The 17,399-nt window shown below is 41.2% G+C and overlaps 2 protein-coding genes across 5 annotated transcripts in view; one reads left to right on the top strand and one right to left on the bottom strand.

The window, feature by feature from the left end:
• edar (ectodysplasin A receptor) overlaps nt 1-5,575 on the bottom strand; it is a 43,408-nt gene extending 37,833 nt beyond the window's left edge. The window contains exon 1 of one of the 2 annotated variants that reach the window (XM_080903888.1): nt 5,437-5,575. The gene's annotated coding sequence lies outside the window, so the exon portion shown is untranslated. Of the gene's footprint in view, nt 1-4,981; nt 5,122-5,436 lie in introns of those variants that run through there. The other variant, XM_080903887.1, reaches the window with a different exon arrangement.
• Nucleotides 5,379-17,399, top strand: part of LOC308410514 (E3 ubiquitin-protein ligase SH3RF3-like) — a 117,988-nt gene continuing 105,967 nt past the window's right edge. For all 3 annotated transcript variants that reach the window (XM_080903886.1, XM_080903884.1, XM_080903885.1), the window contains exon 1: nt 5,379-5,848. In XM_080903886.1, the coding sequence (XP_080760012.1) occupies nt 5,429-5,848 (420 nt within the window). In that variant the 5' untranslated portion in view covers nt 5,379-5,428. The remainder of the gene's footprint in view (nt 5,849-17,399) is intronic.

Genomic DNA, 17,399 nt, shown 5'->3' on the forward strand with positions numbered 1-17,399 from the left:
TCCTGAGGTGAAAACTAGTGCTGACTAAAAAGGACCTGAAGCAGCAAAGCATAAGAAGAACATGCTCTCTACCAAAACAGTTAATGCCCTGAAGCTCAAGTTATTCAGCAGAACAATAGTACAAAACACACCAACAAGTCCACTCAAAAAACAAATCTTTTGCATGAGTTTTGGATCGGCCTAATCAAAGTCCAGACTAAGATCCAATTGTGTTGCTTTGGCGTGTCCTTAAACAGGCCATTCATGCTTGAAAACCCTCCAATGTGGCTGAATTAAAACAATTCTGAAAAGAAGAGTGAGCCAAAATTCCTCCACAGTGATGTGAAAGACTCATTGTCAGTTTTCGCAAATGCTTGAGTGCACTTCTTGCTGGCACAACCGGTTATGTTTTAGCAGGCAAATACATTTTCACACAGGGCCAGGTAGGTTTGGATAACCTTTTCCCCTTAATAAATGAAATCATCATTGAAAAACTGCATTTTGTATTTAATCCGTTTATCTTTGTCTAATATTAAAATGTGTTTGATCGTTTGAAGCATGTGACAAAGATGCAAAAAAAAAAAAAAAAATAGACAGCTCTGATAATTTTTTCTCCTTTTAATAATACATGGCATGAATGATATGTGATTGTTATTTATTCACTTCATGTTTTTTTCTCATTTATTTTTTGGGGTCTGTCTTTATAAAATATGCTAAACAAGTTAGGTTTACAGCTACCACTACTTGATGAACAAATCTAATCATTGGCAGAATATATTTAGGCTCTACAAAGTCTTAAAATGCATTGATGTAGGACATCTCAGTTTCAAAGAATCACAAGAGCACAGCATCTGTCACAGAATGCCTACCCTGTTTATAACCCAGCTAAGCTCCAATCAAAGCACTGTAGCTCTGAGAAGACAGAAGTCAGCGGAAGCCTAATTTGTTTGGTATATTGAATTAGGATGACTTCAGTTTACCACCAAAACACACTTCTCATGCCTTTTATAAGGCTTAAATGTCCAAAAAGCGAAACAATATTTTAAAAAATCCATAGATGAGTGCAATATTTAAAAGACAGAATAAAAATGCAACCACTGATCTCTTCTGATTCATATTAATAACCACAACCACAAATTATACAGGCTTTCCACTTGATCTCAGGGTTACTGTGTAAATGGAATCATGTTTCAATATTATTATGAGTAGTCAGAGTCCACAGAAAATAAAAAAATAACTTTGTATGTGTCACATCGCAGGTAGACAACACCTCTTGAGCATTGTACTTTTTGTTACACATTAAAAAAGGTGTGGAATGCGCACGCTGTACTACTGAAACTGCCTACAACAGACTCTATGACCTTGCCATTACCCCTGGAAGTCTTTCAGTGAGAACACACACACGCACCACTCTTCAGTGAGGAAGCAAGAGCCGGTTGCCATGGTAACTGTCGTGTCAGCTAACCTACTTTTGCATGAAGGAAAGTCATTGGCGGCTGAGAGAGAGGTGTATGGTATAGGTTCATGGTAAAGATCCACCCATTTACACATATACACTCACACGCGTCCACACATATACGCACAGTAAATGTTTATTATATTTTTATACCTAAAGCAAACAAGATTTAATCTTTCTTCAGTTTAGTCCGATGAAATTAGAACTGATAAAGATGAAGATAACATAGGATTCTGTGAAACTTTGGTGAACTAGATTTGTGCAGAAGTAAACAGCTGTCAGAAAAGCAGCAGGAGGAATGTGAATATAAATGAAGCTGAAGTGAGGTCAGCACAAATCAGGTTTATTTTCATGGCTCATCACGGCAAGAATTTCCCAGAGGACAATATCCAATTGCAAAATAACTACACTGCAGTAATAAAAACAATAAGTCATTTATTTATTTTAAGAATAAAGTGAAACATTGCAGCGCACTATGCAGTAAAATTGAATAGAGAGCACAAAATACACGAAGAAATCACTCACAAGGCTGACTGTAACTTATTTTGCAAAGCACTGAGCAATCTGCCATTTTCAGACGCTCATTCCTTGGGAAATGTAAAGAAAATTCAAATAAACCCAACACAAATGTACATATAATTTACCTTACATGCAATGCACTATTGTACTAACTGATTGCATGAAAAATAACACTTTTTTTGCATAATCTTTTAGCTCATCATTACAGTATCTAATAGAGAGCATTAACATGCAAAACAACAGCATGTGCACTGCAGCAGAGAAGCACGTGGAGTGCATGTGTGTTCATGCTTTGCAACATTGTTAGACTCTGTAATTTCTCTGAGAATTGACTAGCCCCTTATATTACCAGAAAGCTAGTTATCATTCTTAATTGACACGTGTGCTGGTTAAACAGCATCCAGCTTTTGTCTATTATTGACAGCAGTGCATCCTACAGGGAGCCCTGACGATCCTGCTTAAATGGATTGAGGGGATTTTCATCCAATAATCATTTATGTTCACTTCTCTCTGTAGTTCCCCTCTAATTCTGAATCATTGGCTGTGAAGAATTGTATTAAGCAGATGAAAGACACTGGGCATAAGACAGGAGTGAGTATGATAACGAGAGGGGAGGGAGACAGGATGAATTTTGGTTCACTGCCAGCACTCGTGGGCTGCTGCACTAGTGAGGTATTGAGAATCAGGGCTTGATAACAACAACATACATGTGTTTTAGCAGCTGAGTTGCATTGGATTGCTCCGTGGCTATAGACATACAAATACACCTTAGGAAATGGGAGGCCTCTGTAGATAAATGGCAAGTGGAGCTCTGTGTCACAGAGAATTTTTTTTTAAATAACCCCATTACTGGCATAAAAAACAAGCCCTTGATTTCAGTCTTTTTCTAGTTAGCTGTAGAAGCTTCTTTTCCAGCTCCTTTAATATAGCCTTTACTGTGCTGTGCAGTTTTTATCTGTTTAGCTCTACACCATTCATTACCAAACACATGGACTCCAGTAAGAGTGCTTTTTTAAATCAGTATGCTTCATTACATTATTTTAACTGTGCTTCTCTGCTCTGAAATCTTCTTCAGTGTTTAAAACTTTGTACAGAATGCGTAAGTGTATTTTAACAGCCCGATACTGTCATAAAAACGAACAAAAAATCTGCAATACTGTGTCACAAACAGACACACTCACACACACACACACACACACACACACATACACTCCTTATTTCTTATTGTATCCCTAAGCTGTACACCCTCTTCTTTTCATCGTGGGTGGTAAAGAGTGGGTTCACCCTGCAACCAGGAAGGCGTCACTTTAGTCACACAGACATAGACACTCGCAAACACACAAATGAGCACAGACACACACAGTGGTCTTAATCACTCCCTGCCTCTCCTGAATGTGAGAGCAGAGCAAGTCTGAACAGGTGGACGAGCTGAGAAAGACTATGGCTGAGAAACAGACCACATGGTCATGTTATCGTCACTTCGCAGAGAGTTTAATTGACTTGTACAGAAATTTGCTGTGGATTTGTCTTGGTGACATTAACAATACTAGCCAAACTTAACTTAAACATAACTTTAAACTAAAGCCAGTGTACTGATTTAGCTTACATGATGTAGATTTGTAATGCGATTTGGCTAATGAGTAATACATGGACCCCCCCAACACACACGCACACATACATACACACATTTCCTTGTCCTTTGTCCTTTGTCTATTTTGTGCTCATTATATAGCATATGCCAGGAATAGGTCAGTGGAAATGTTACAGATTTCTTTCCCTGTATCTTTAAATAAAGGTCATGTCATTTCATAGGAAATGGCATTGTAATCATCTTACCATGTTTCTAATGTAGTGCTGTCAAAAATGTTATCTGTAAATAGAATCCTGGAATTATTCAGTGACATTCCCTTTTACAATTTGCAATGAAACTAATGATAATGAGGTTTTGCATTATAACCATCTATTGATACCATTCATTTTTCACTTGCTTATCCAGTTGGCTGCAGCCTATCCCAGCTATCATAGGGCGAAAGGCAGGGTATACCCTGGACAGGTCGCCAGTGTATTGCAAGGCTAACACGGAGAGTCGGAAAACAAGCATAAGAAGAACATGCAAAGTCCACAAAGAAAGGCTCTGGATGGCTGGTGGATTTGAACCCAGGACCTTCTCATTGCGCTAACCAAGTAGTTTATAATGAGGCAATTAGCTGCCCATTGTCATATGAGCTAGGCTCTGTATGTCCCCAGCCTGAATGAGCCTGAATTTGATAAGCTGTTAAAAGGATGGATGGATCGTAACCACGGTTCTTAAAGTGTTGTCCGTAGAATAATTGCCACTTCTGAACAAATGTGCAAGCACGGCAAGGAAAGAAGGCACTACTATGTAATTAATCCAAAATTTGTGTCATACTATAACTACTGAGCGACCATCACTCCTGTTTTAAATAATCTATTCTACCTATGATAGCAGACCACACTTTCCTTATATTAAAAATGATTAATAATGCGCGATGTATACGTTATTCCCCTGCGCCCCAGTTGTACATTGCCTCCGTAAATTGACACTGTGTCACGAAAACTTTGAGAATCTCTGACTAATTGATTTAAATTAAAAACTCACAGGAAACGACCGCCAGGCGTCGCCACAAACCACCCTCTCCCATTCCCTCAACCATCAGCTGGATGTTGTTACTGAGGTAATCAAAATGATGTCTTCTCCTGTCAGGTAGGCATCACACAAAAAGACAGCATAGAGACTGAGATCAAGCCCGCGCCCTGTTGGTCGCATTTGAACAGAAAGGGGAACAAAATCGAGAAAAAGCGTCCAGGAATCAACTTTTGTATCTCTGGATGCTGCGAGCTGTGAGGATTTGGAGAATCAAAAACTAGGAATGAATTGTTTATGACGGGTATAAGAAGGTGAGATGACAAAGAACCTTTCGGCCTTTCAAGGAGCGATACCAGCTTCCTTCTTAACCAGTTGGAGTGAAGGTGTGAGGAGTGAGAGAGCGGGCTGCTGGTAATTACCGAGGGGGGCTGTGGAGCCGCCTGCATGCCTGTGGTGGTTCTGAGGTGTAAGGTCTCTCTCTCTCTCCCTCTCGCGCTCTCTCAGTCTTTATCAATCTGTCTTTGGTGCGTGAGCGCGCACCGCAATTGTGATCGGCGCGCGGATGATGATGATGAGAGCGTGACCTCACCGCTTTCCGCACAGCTGCTGGAGAGCGGGGGAGACACACGGAGAGCGGAGCGAACAACATAAACACGCCGAGGGAGACAGCGAGAGAGAGGCGCGGAACAGCGGAGAACATTCACAACTCAGCGGGGAACCGCTCGGCACGAGGGAACACCGTCGTCGTAGGGCGTCCGTGGACTGCTTCCCAGTCAGTCCGCCTCCCAGAATGTTCTGTGCCCCCGGTTCTTTTCTACGGTACACGAAACAGTCGCCGCGGCGTCCCCACGGACACTGAAGCCCAGATGCTCACCCTCTCCGCCGACATGGACGAGTCCTCGTCACTGCTGGATCTGCTGGAGTGTTCGGTGTGCCTGGAGCGCCTGGACACCACGGCTAAGGTGCTACCGTGCCAGCACACCTTCTGCCGCCGCTGCCTGGAGAACATTGTCAGCTCCCGGAACGAGCTCCGCTGCCCGGAGTGCCGCATCCTGGTGGACTGCGGGGTGGACGACCTGCCCGCTAACATCCTCCTGGTTCGCCTCCTGGATGGTATCAAGCAGCGGCCCCAGCGAGGAAGCGGAGGAGGAGGGGGAGTAGGAGCGGGAGGCAGGCAGTCCCTAGCCGGGGGCTCGCTGCAGGGGTACGCAGCCGGGATATCCGCCTCTCCTCCGGGCACAGCGATCAGGGAGCTTCCCGTGGCCACCAGGAGCTCTCCTGTTAAGGTTAGTCACTTTTCCCCCAATTGTGCACGATGTGGATGACGACACCTAACATCCAACACTTTCGAAAATACGTAATTTTGTAAAAAGTTAGTTGGTTTTCATTTTGCAATACGTAACGCACAACTTTAAGGTTGTTTGCACGGCACTCTGTACCGTACTGAGAAAAGTACGGGCGTTCTTTCTCACGCTTTTAATTACTGGAACTGTAGATCAGCGTGCTCATCATCCGCCTGCTCAGATATTCAGGTGCTGTGTAGTTAGATGCAAACATTCCAATTATATCCTGATTATATAAACTGTGATTTCATGCATCGGTCATACTTCTGGTCATGAGTTGAATGAAGGGAGGAAAAAAAACTTGGAATAAGACTCCAAGTCATGGAATACATTGATCGAGAGAATGAGAACATTTCTTTCCAATGTTCATAATATGTAACTGAATGGAAAAGGAGAAATGCGTTGCTGTGGTTTTCCCATACTGTTACAAAGACAGAGATGTGTAGTGACTCATTTATAATCTCTCTTGTGTTACCTAATTAAACTGAACTGAGTTTGCAAAGCAAGAGGGGAGGCAAACGTGAAGACAGATGGAAGAGGATGGGGTCACTGGTCAGTGTTACAGTTGCCATACTTCTGGTAATGTCCAGCCGCCCACAGGCTGCAGCATTCTGAGGTTTTATTACTCACACTCAATGGGAGTAGATCTGAGAGCTTTGTTTACTTCAGTGCAGCCAGCATTGTCTTATGGCTGTAACTTGTTAAAGAATATGTCAGTTAAGCAGTAAAATGTGAGACAATCTGCACTTAGCTGCAAAAATATTGACATTTTGCTGGAATTTTCACCTGGGGTCTAAAATCTGGAAAAGCTTATGGTTTGCGGTTTGATAGAAATGCTCAGGGTTTTTCTTTTTGTTTGTTTTTGTTGTTTTTGCTTTACTGAATTCAGAAGTACCAGAATTGTGTGGTTAAACATCCTGCAATTAAACAATTTAAATGTTTGTACAAATAGCTAAAGTGCTTTAAGATGTTTTTCAAGACTCGAATTTCAGTTGTAAACGCATACTGACAGTGAAATCAGAAAATTCAACAGCTAATGGAAAAGACTGGCTAAAAACCATAAATGTGGTAAGGTGTCAGAAGGATCTTTGAAAAATAATTTGCGACATGTTACAAAATTTATTGTGGACATATTGTGTGTGTGTGTGTTGGTTTTCTGATAAGAACAATGAGATTTCTTAGAGCTGGAGTTTCCGTCATGAATTTAGTGAGGACCTGAGTAAGAAAGATGGTAAATGGCCTGCATGTATAGCGCTTTACTCAGTCCTTAAGGACCCCAAAGCACTTCACACTACATTCAGTCATTCACCCATTCGTGATGGCAAGCTACATTGTAGCCACAGCTGCCCTGGGGTGCACTGACAGAGGCGAGGCTGTCGGACACTGGCGCCACCGGGCCCTCTGACCACCACCAGTAGGCAAACATGGGGTTAGTATCTTGCCCAAGGATATTTGGCATGCAGCCAGGAGGCAGCCTGGGATCAAACCACCAACCTTCTGATTAGTGGCTGACCTGCTCTGCCACCTGAGCTACAGCCACCCCAAATGCAGATGCAAAGAATGTTCAAGCAACTTAAAAACATTCCTGTCAGGTCTCACACCATATTCAGTGCTTGAGTTTTCTCACATTAGCTAGGCATTGTTTGAAGATGTGGAGCGCTTGAGGTGGTGAACAGAAATCCAGACCCTCAGTGACATTTCTGCCAGCACTTAAGCCTTTATTTCACTTTGCTTGTTAAACTTTAAGGGGCCTACAGGCAATTTTGGAGCTTGGAACAGCAAAAGCGACATGTGGTGATATAAGCTCTCATATTTTTAATAGTTTTATACAGAAAGTGTAGAAAGGATATTGAACTGTTAGTTTTAAAAAAGTTTTTGGACAATTGCTCTGGAGCACAAAGTGACATCTTGATTTGCAGTTTGCACCGGAAATAATGGTATCCAGAAAATATTTTATATTTGCTGTATTTCTAATATTTAGGGTTGCTGTAGCTCAGGAGGTGACTTTACCTCCTGAGCTATGCTGGTTCAATGCACTGCCAATCCACCACCTGCTTCATCCCCAACCGGTTGCGGAAGGTGGCCGCCCCTCCCTGAGCCTGGTTCTGCCTGAGGTTTCTTCCTATTTAAAGGGAATTTTTCCTTCTCACTGTCGCCTAATGCTTGCTCAAAGAGGGTAGCTTGACTGTGGGGGGTTTCTCTCTATTATTGTAGGGTCTTTACCTTACAACGCCTTGAAGCTATTATTGTTGTTGTGATTATGCACTATATGAATAAAACAGATTTTGGAATTTAATTGAATTCGATCCCTGGCTGCTCCCGCCTGCATGCCGAAGTATCCTGGGTCTAGATGCTGAACTCCAAGTTGTTCTCTGATGTGTTCATTGGAGTGTGAATGCAAGATAGAAAGCACTAGAAAAAGTGCTTATATGAATAGGTGTGAATGGGTGAATGAGGGATGTTGTATAAAGCGCTGTGAGTAGAAATAAGAACCATATAAGAACCAGTCCAGTTACCATTTACTTGTAAATATACATGATTTATTGAGTAATCAAGTAATCAGCAGATCACTTCAGCCGTACTAACATGGATTTCAGAAGCTGTTGTCCGAAGCAGCCACATACATGCACAGTGGACGCTTACTACTTAATTGTGGCCAGTCTGTGCTTGTTTTAGGGCCCCATGGGAGAGGACTCCACTGTGGACCAAGCTTTTATTGGTCAGTGAACACACAAACAGTCACCCGCTAGTACACGTGCACACACCTATAACCCATTAACGCCCCCCCGCAATCCCACTGCAGTCACTTTGTCCAAGTCTCATCCAGGCTCTCCTGGGACCAAGGCTTGGTGATGAAAGTGTGAATTAATCTCCTCTAACAGTGGTGTGTGTGTGTGTGTGTGCGTGTGCATTTGGATGCACACACCTCAACATATAAACAGCAGGGGTATCGCAAAAGGATTTAATTCTCTCTTTGAGTGACACACTTGTGCAGCACTACCTCACAAACACACATGGTCACAGAGGGAGTCAAACAGGTGAAACAGAGCACTCTACATCATGTATTTGGGGTTGTAGATTAGAATGAATGTGTTGCTATGGAAAAGGAAGAAGAGGCAGGCATGCTGAGTCAGCAGTGAGATCTGCAATTCCCCCGCTCTTTGTGCTCCTTGAGCCTCTGTTGCCGACTTCGTGCTTTGACCAGTTAAAGTCTATCAAGACCGATAAAGTCTATTTTGCCAATCAGAAAGAGAGATTACAATCCCCATCTATAACAGTGTCAAAAAATAGCTCTTTCACATTGTTTTTACAGGGATATTCAAACCTTTACAGCGTTATTTCCTCTGCTCAAACATTTTTTTGGGGGTCAAACATTCAATTGCTGTGTTGCTCTTAACTTGAAAGGAGAAATTTGGAGCCTATTTGCATTTTTAATACATCTTAAGTAGTCCCTCAGTCGTTGTGATGAACATCAGCTGTTGCATTTGTGTGCTCATTGTTTTTCTTTTTTTGTTTTGCTTTGAATAGCACAAGATTTTTATAGTAAATCAATTTTAGTATATTTAGTCTCTTTCAATCTTGGCAGCATGGTGTTGTTGTTCCCTCACAACAAAATCCACCTTTCTCTGTGTGTATGTTTCTCCTTGTGTCTGCATGGGTTCTCTCCAGGTGCTCTGGCTTTGTCCCGCAGTTCAAAGACATGTGGTTAGTGGGGTTAGATTAACTGGTGATTCTAAATTACCCATACGTGTTAGTGGTTGTTGGTCTCTCTGTGCTGTGTGACAGACTGGTGACCTATTCAGGGTGTGCTCCGCCTTTTGCCCTATGGCAGCCAGGATCGGTTCCAGCCCCTCCCCTGAGACTTTGAATTGGATAAGCGGAAGAGAGTGGATCTCTGTCAATCAACTAAATTATGTTAAGTCTTATTAAAGCACAATAATACTCAGACTCAGTTATGGCACCTGTCTTTTATTATCAGTTCTCATACTGACTGCAGCGTTGTTCTCAATTTTCAGTTCTCTTGTTTTAGTCCTGTTTAGCATGTGTTTTAGCTAGATTTCCAGAAAATGTGTCACTGTATGTACGTTAAATTTCAGTCCAGTTGTAGATAGCCCAAAGGAAGCATGGTTGTACACTGATTAGCCCTGCCACATCATAGCAAGAGTGTTCCTGGTTTGAACCCACTGGGGCCATTCTGTGTAAAGTTTGTTATACAGAAAAAAAATCATTTATCAAGTTTTAGGTGTAAAACTAAAACCAATTTCTTGGGAAAATGGGGGGAAAAATGCCGGCATATTTATGGTCACGTTTTTCTCATGGCACAGAGTGAATCAGATCTTATTTTTGAATGTGGTCAATGTCATTACAGAAACCTATTTGATACAGAGCCTTTTGCATTGGTTTGATCAGAAATGTCTTCACTTGCTAAGTCTGAAGAGAGACAAATAAGACGTCTGCACTCTGAAGCATTAGAATGCTATCATCAGGACCTGATGATGACACTGAAGGATGACAGATTCATGAATTTTTAGTGGCTTTCTTCTGGCAGGTTGGCCTTGGTAGGAATATGTCCTTTTAGAGTGGATTGTTTTTTGAGAGTTAGGGGTTTATGGATTATTTGGGCTCTCTTTTATACTTCAGTGACTTACCCAGACTCCTGTTTGGTATTCAGTTCGTCTGCTCATCCATCTGTCAGTGATAGATTTTGTCTTAGAAGAGATTAATTTTGGATCGCTATGCACAGTATAAAACATTCGAAGTTCTCAATCATTTTGATGTGATCACGAATCAAGAATATTCTTCGGAATTATATTCTGGTCATTTACAGATAATTATGATGTACCTGAGCATCAACAGTCAAAATTCAGAGCTAAACTGATCTATCAAATATCTGTTCAAGCAAACTGCTGCATATCGTCACACTGAAAGTAATTTGTTGGGCTGCCCCAGAATAGTTTCACTGTGATTTACCATGGACTGTCAAAGTCTCTAAGAGTATAAAGAAGGGTTCCTTCATTAGGTGATCGTGAGCATTGTCTAACCTATCAGTCCAAAATTGCTTGTAGCTGTTTAATTAGTTCAAGATCTGATAGCTGTGAAGATGATGCATTAATACTTTTCAAAGTGTTCAGTTACTTCTTGTACCCAACGGATGGAGGTATTGCCTTCTTGGAAGCTGCAAGATAGAAAAGTTGCATCTAAAGGATCACTCATAGCAACTTTTTAATTACTTGCAGTAACCATTCCCTTTGAGGGGACGAGTGGATCCGAATCATGCTAGCAAAATGCACTCAGAGGCACAACAGAGCCACGATATGTCCTGCCTCTAGGGGTCAAAAGGTTCACGTCTTTCCTTTAATTTGTCACCCATCTGTAGCAGTCCAATTTTCATCAAAGCAATGTGTCACGAAGATCCCAGCCCTTGATCTTCTTCCTTACCTGTATTTACCTGGGGTTGCTATGGTGACACCTGGGGTTACCATGACAGTGCACTGTCCTTTCATCTCCAGAGTCAGATATTGCTTTGCCCTGTCATTCCCAGGGATTAGGTGGGGTTCCAAAAGGAAATAGTCTTTTACCAGTCCCTGTAATGATCCTTTGAACCTGTGTCCTTTGTATGATAGCACAGTAGAGACACACAAAGAAACACAATGCGTGCACACACAGGCACACACACACACACAAAGGTGTTTTCTTAATGTAAACGGTTTTTCTAACTTTAACTCTGGAACGCAGTTTTTTAACTAGAAAAACAATTTCCAAACAAGTCTTAAAACTCACTTAAAACTTACAAACTTAGAATCTGCTCACTCATTTGCACAATCACCACATTTCCTTCTCCCCAGCTGCATATACAAACGCACACGTTCTCATGCACACACGTGCATGCACATTTATTCAGTCGTTAGTGTTGCAAACTGCCGATCTCTGCAGCAAACAACGAGCTCCTCGTCATTACCTCCACATTATCCCCCCAACTTCATGAATACTGAACGAAGGCCTGGCACACATGCTACACAGCGATGTACACGCACACAGCCAAACAGATGCACACAAATCATCTTCGTGAGTATTATAGTATCGCTCTAGACACTCTCTTTTTCTGTGCTCGTAAATGTTTATGTCTGTGAGCGCGCGACCTTTTCAGCTCAGCTTGTTAGCACATACTCGCACAAACACATCTTTTCCCTCTGTGACTCTCTGCTTATTGCTTTTCATCTTCTGCTCACTTTTTCTGAAGTAAGAAGAATCAAATTAATTCAAATAAAGTCGCAAAATAAGGTCCCCATCCCCCACACACATGCAAGAAGTGCATTTAGCACTCTGGTTCTCCTCTGGCATCTATGGAATTATGCTGTTTTGTGGTGTGCTTGCACAAATGTGTGGTAGCTGCAGTATGCATATGGTCCCATGCTTATTTTTGTGTTTATCAGTTGAGCACAATGGGATTTTGAATGGTTTGCAATTAAGCAGCCCACAGAGTGTGTCCAGAATCTTGTAGTTTAAACCGTTTCCTTGCCAGAATGTGCTGTGGTATTGTTTCCTCCACAATTTTATTCTCGTCCGCCTAAAGTGGACCAGTGTTTATTTTTTGCTCTCCTTTAAAATACGGGGCAGAACCAAAACGACTCATTCACATTTTCAGTAGATTCATGGGAAATGTATTTATTTCTGCACTAGACAAAGAACAGAAACCTAACTTTAAATATACGCATTCTCCAAAAAAGTCATTTTTATTTCTTCTGGTGATTTAAAAAAATGTTGATCTTTGTATGGCTAGATATGTTTTGGTGTCATGTTTCTTTGGAAATATAAAACACCCAGAGTTTTAGAATCAAGTGCCACGGTTCTGCCAACAGTTCTAACCACTCAAAGAACGGACACAGTGGGGTGGCATCTTTAGATTCCCGTTGATATCTCATTTTGGCACATTACTGAATCTTATGGTCCCGTGGGTTGCAGGGTGAGAACCCCTGTGGTTGAAATCCAGTGGATGTTCAATCAGATTGGGACCTGGGGAGACTGGGGGCCAGATCAACACCTTGGATTCATGCTGTGTTCGCTGAGCTGGTTATGACCTTAATCCAAGTGAGGGTGTTCTTTGTCTGCAAAAATGTTTAGGTGGGTGGTATGTGTCAAAGAAACATCCTCATGAATGCCAGAAGCCAAGATTTCCCTGCAGGATATGGTATTGTAACAAGGTGATCAATGTTACCCTTTTCCCCCTGTCAGTGGTTTTATTGTTCTTGCTTACTGGTGGGAGACAGCTTTGCCTATAATAATATATTTTGCAGTACCAATTCCTGTTTTGTACAACTTTATTATATAGTGTCTATATTGTGCTAAATCTGTGAAATTCTATATCATATTGCACCCTACCATCATCTAACTAGTATAGATATGGAGAAAGGTGGATCAAATAATGTTCCAATGGATAGAAGCAGTGTGACAGAAGAGGGCAGCTTCCAGCCTGGGAGATGTGTTTAGTTTTGGGGGTTGATGTATAACGGGTGTTAAGGGCTAAACATGCTTTTGGAGCTTGACTGCTATTCCCACGAGTGTAGCCAGTTACACACACACACACACACACACACACACACACACACACACGCACGCACACATACACACACACACATTGGGTTAAGGGTTAACCCCCTCACTACTGCTCCTTTTGTTACTATGGAGATAAGGGTGAGAAGTCACTGGCCACTAGTCAAGCCATTATATTTTAGATGGAAGATTGACACCTTATTATCTAGATCCAATTAACATTTAAATTTATTCTAGGACATTGCATTTTAGACAGATTTTTTAAAACTGTAATTATTAAAAACGAAATCAGATTAAAGTTTCCCTGTGAACATTTTTCAAGGAAAGTGAAAACAATGTTGCATAACTCTGGATCTTTCTAATTTGTCATTACAGAACGCCTCGCAGAAATATCTCAATCAGTTTTTTCTCCTACGGTTCAACCACAATCAATTTTTTTCTTTCATTAAATCATTGCATAGCTGTCAAAGTCTGGTCCCAGTGAAAGGAATTGTGTAAGCTACTGTTTTCATCTGTGAGGTTTTACATATTACAACAGCTAATGGTTGCATTAAAACACAGGAATAATGAATAGAAAATGTGCTTTAGAGAACCTAAATTATTAACCTTAATTTAATTTTAGTTTAATAATTGTAAAAATTATACATGCATGCTGTTTTTGTTTTTAAATAACATAAAAAAAACCTTATATAGCCCCTGCATTTTCGCTGAATTACACATGCTTTTTCTTCATTCAAAGTTATTAGACACAATTGAAGCCCCCACTCTGTCACTCTCTTGAATATACACGTACATCTTAAGTAAATTTTTAAAAAAAGGAAAAAAACGGAACATATAAATTGTGCCCCTTCAGCAGAATGTGAACAGCAGGTAAGGTAGCGATTAGCAAAACATGGCAGATGACAGAGTTAAGGAAGTTTTATAAGTATATAAAACTTCCTTAACTCTGGGGCGATCGTGGCTCAAGAGTTGGGAGTTTGCCTTGTAATTGCAAGGTTGCCGTTTCGAGCCCCGGCTTGGACAGTCTCGGTCGTTGTGTCCTTGGGCGAGACACTTCACCCGTTGCCTACTGGTGGTGGTCAGAGGGCCCGGTGGCGCCAGTGTCCGGCAGCCTCGCCTCTGTCAGTGCGCCCCAGGGTGGCTGTGGCTACAATGTAGCTTGCCATCACCAGTGTGTGAATGTGTGCGTGAATGGATGGATGACTGGATGTGTAAAGCGCTTTGGGGTCCTTAGGGACTAGTAAAGTGCTATACAAATACAGGCCATTTACCATATTTTTTGGCTGAAAGTGTCATTGTGCCCCAAAATTCCCTATACTGTTATAATGACTAGTACAGTGAGGTACTGAAAACCATCCTGGTATCTAATCCCCAAATTGGTGCTTATCTCAAGGTTGTTTAGGGGTTGAATAAGTGAAGAAATTTGCTTTGGAAAAGTGCTCCAAGTAACAGTTTGTGACTTGTAGCACGTTTTCCTTTGGTGCTGACTCCTTTAACAGCCTGCTATGTAATGTGTGTATGTCTGTTGTAATATCAGATAAGGTTCCACTACTGATGTGCTTGAAGAAGTAGAACGGTTCTCTTGGGGGAAGAGAATCGTGGAAACACGCAGTGGTTTCTTCAGGTGTCAGACGCTGCATGGGTGCGTGTGTGCGTGAGCGCTTGTATGCCTAAGTGTAAATATGTTTCAGTTCCTTCCTGTCTTATTGCAAAAATGCCTCCTCTATCCTCCTCTGCCACCCCTCCTCCTTCTCCTCATCTTTCTCTGTAATGGAGAGATGTTGAAATGCACCCACCACCCACTTTAGATTTGGCAGGAAACAGAGTATTGGCTGGAGTAGAGAAGACACATCAGAGCGCACACACATACACACATACATGCAGACACATTTGAACAGAATTTGGAAACATGGCAGTGAATACAGGTCTTCCTTTTTATCGACCTGCTGTTCATTTTCACAGCTCTTGACTTCAGTTCATCACCAGTTGTGTGGAAATTATTCCTTCCTTTCTTTAAAAATATTCTCAGGAGCTGTTGATGTTCCTAGTTTAATGTGTAAACAATTTCCAGATTTTTACTATAAACTTTACTTTTTCTGTCTGTAAAATTAGGCAGGGAAAAAAACAGCTTTAAATGTGTGTTTGTTTGTTTTTTAAATCCATGAATCGGTGTTGCTGATGTCAACCCTAGTTTTGGTTTTTCCTGACATCAGTATAATTTCTGGTTGACCAGACAGACGTAACTGAATAAAACGATCATTTTTTGGGCGATATTAATGAATGGACTACATTTATAAATAGACTTTGCCAGTGTCACTCACTGTTGGTACTGCAGGGGAGCGAAAGAAAGGCGCTGGGGCAAAGTGCTCACTGTGCATAAACAGATTCTTTTGATTGAATTAAAATGTTAAATGGGAAACAGGTGCAGGAATTTATTTTAACAAGTTCAAATATACATGGCAATACAATATGTACGGCAAAAACAGAGTTTGTACAATTTTAATGAGCTTGAAAGTCAATATTTGGTATGATCACCTTTGCTCTGCAACACTTGTCAGTTCTTTAAGTAGTCTTCAGGAATAGTTCTCCAGATTTGTTGAAGAACATTTAAAGCTCCTCTTTAGATGATGGCTACCTTTTGTTCGCTTCCCACACTGCTTCAATAATGTTGATGGCCAGGCCATAGGGAGACCGATCCATGACTGATTGTGTTCCACTGTGTGTGTTTTATTTTTTCCAGGTATGCTTTTAGTGCAGTGCCAGTGTTTAGGATCAATGTCATGCTGAAAATCGAAGCTGTTGTTAATCAGATGCTTTCCAGATGGTATTGTATGGTGGGTCAAACTGCCATGGTGCATTTCTCCGTTCATAATTCCATCAATTTTGACAAGATCCCAAACACCACTGGCTGAAACGCAGCCCTAAAGCGTGGCAGAGGGTTTGCACAGATGGCTGTAGAAACTGACTGTTGTACCTCTCTCCTCACTTCCTCAACACATATTGACAGTGACCAAAAATTTCATCTTTTCATGTGTATTTTGGAACACTTTTCTCCCTGTTGAATGGTGACTGTCAAGAAGCCAGTCTCGGCAATCACCATTCCACTGAGATCATTTGTGATAAGTCGTTCGCAAACAGCAGATTGATCAACTGAACCACCAGATGCATCTCTCAGGGCCAGTGTCAGGATTTTGTTGGATTCCCCCCCCCCCCTATTTTTAAGGTCAGGACTTTCAAGTTCTGCTGAGATATTTTTATTGGCTTCCCACTGCTTTGTCCTCTACTTGTCTATTTTACACCACACACCATGATGAGAAACGACTCGTTTTCATCTAATAGCTCTTTGGGAATCACCTTGTTGGTGGAAAAATAGAATTTTATGCCTGTCAAACTGTTTTATATTTGGCATTTTTCATATATTAACTTAAAGAAGTCAGAGTAACTGATGTGTTTTTACAACAGGCTGCTAGTAACAAAGTGCCTAAACAGTTAATTGATTCTTTGATAAGTTGTTTGTTAGGTGCAGGTTCATCCTTTGACCTAGGTGCCTTTTTTATGCTTCAATGATTCATAGGTTAGTGTTAAGTGGTGCAGCAGAAAAAGAATAGATTTGTGAGTAGGTGGTAACTGAGTAAGGAAAGTAAGGAAATTATTGTCACACTTTGGTAATTAAATGAAGAGAAAATTATAAACAGTGCCCTTTTTTACTCAGTGTACTTTCTGAAATATTTCAGGTAGACTTTTCCACAGTTTGAAAGTTGTGAACTATATCCAGTCTTTAAAAAGTTAATGTATGGAGACAAAAACACCAGTGCAAAATAAAGTGAACTCTGTTTCGTTTACACATGAAGTATTAAAGTGTGAATATTTTATGCTAAAATCAGCGTTGAATCCTTAATAAATCACAAAGTGTAATAGCACAGCTGTTAAAATATTCTGAATA

Source organism: Rhamphochromis sp. 'chilingali' (genome assembly GCF_963969265.1).
Source record: "Rhamphochromis sp. 'chilingali' genome assembly, chromosome: 14".
Classification (NCBI taxonomy): Eukaryota; Metazoa; Chordata; class Actinopteri; order Cichliformes; family Cichlidae; genus Rhamphochromis; species Rhamphochromis sp. 'chilingali'.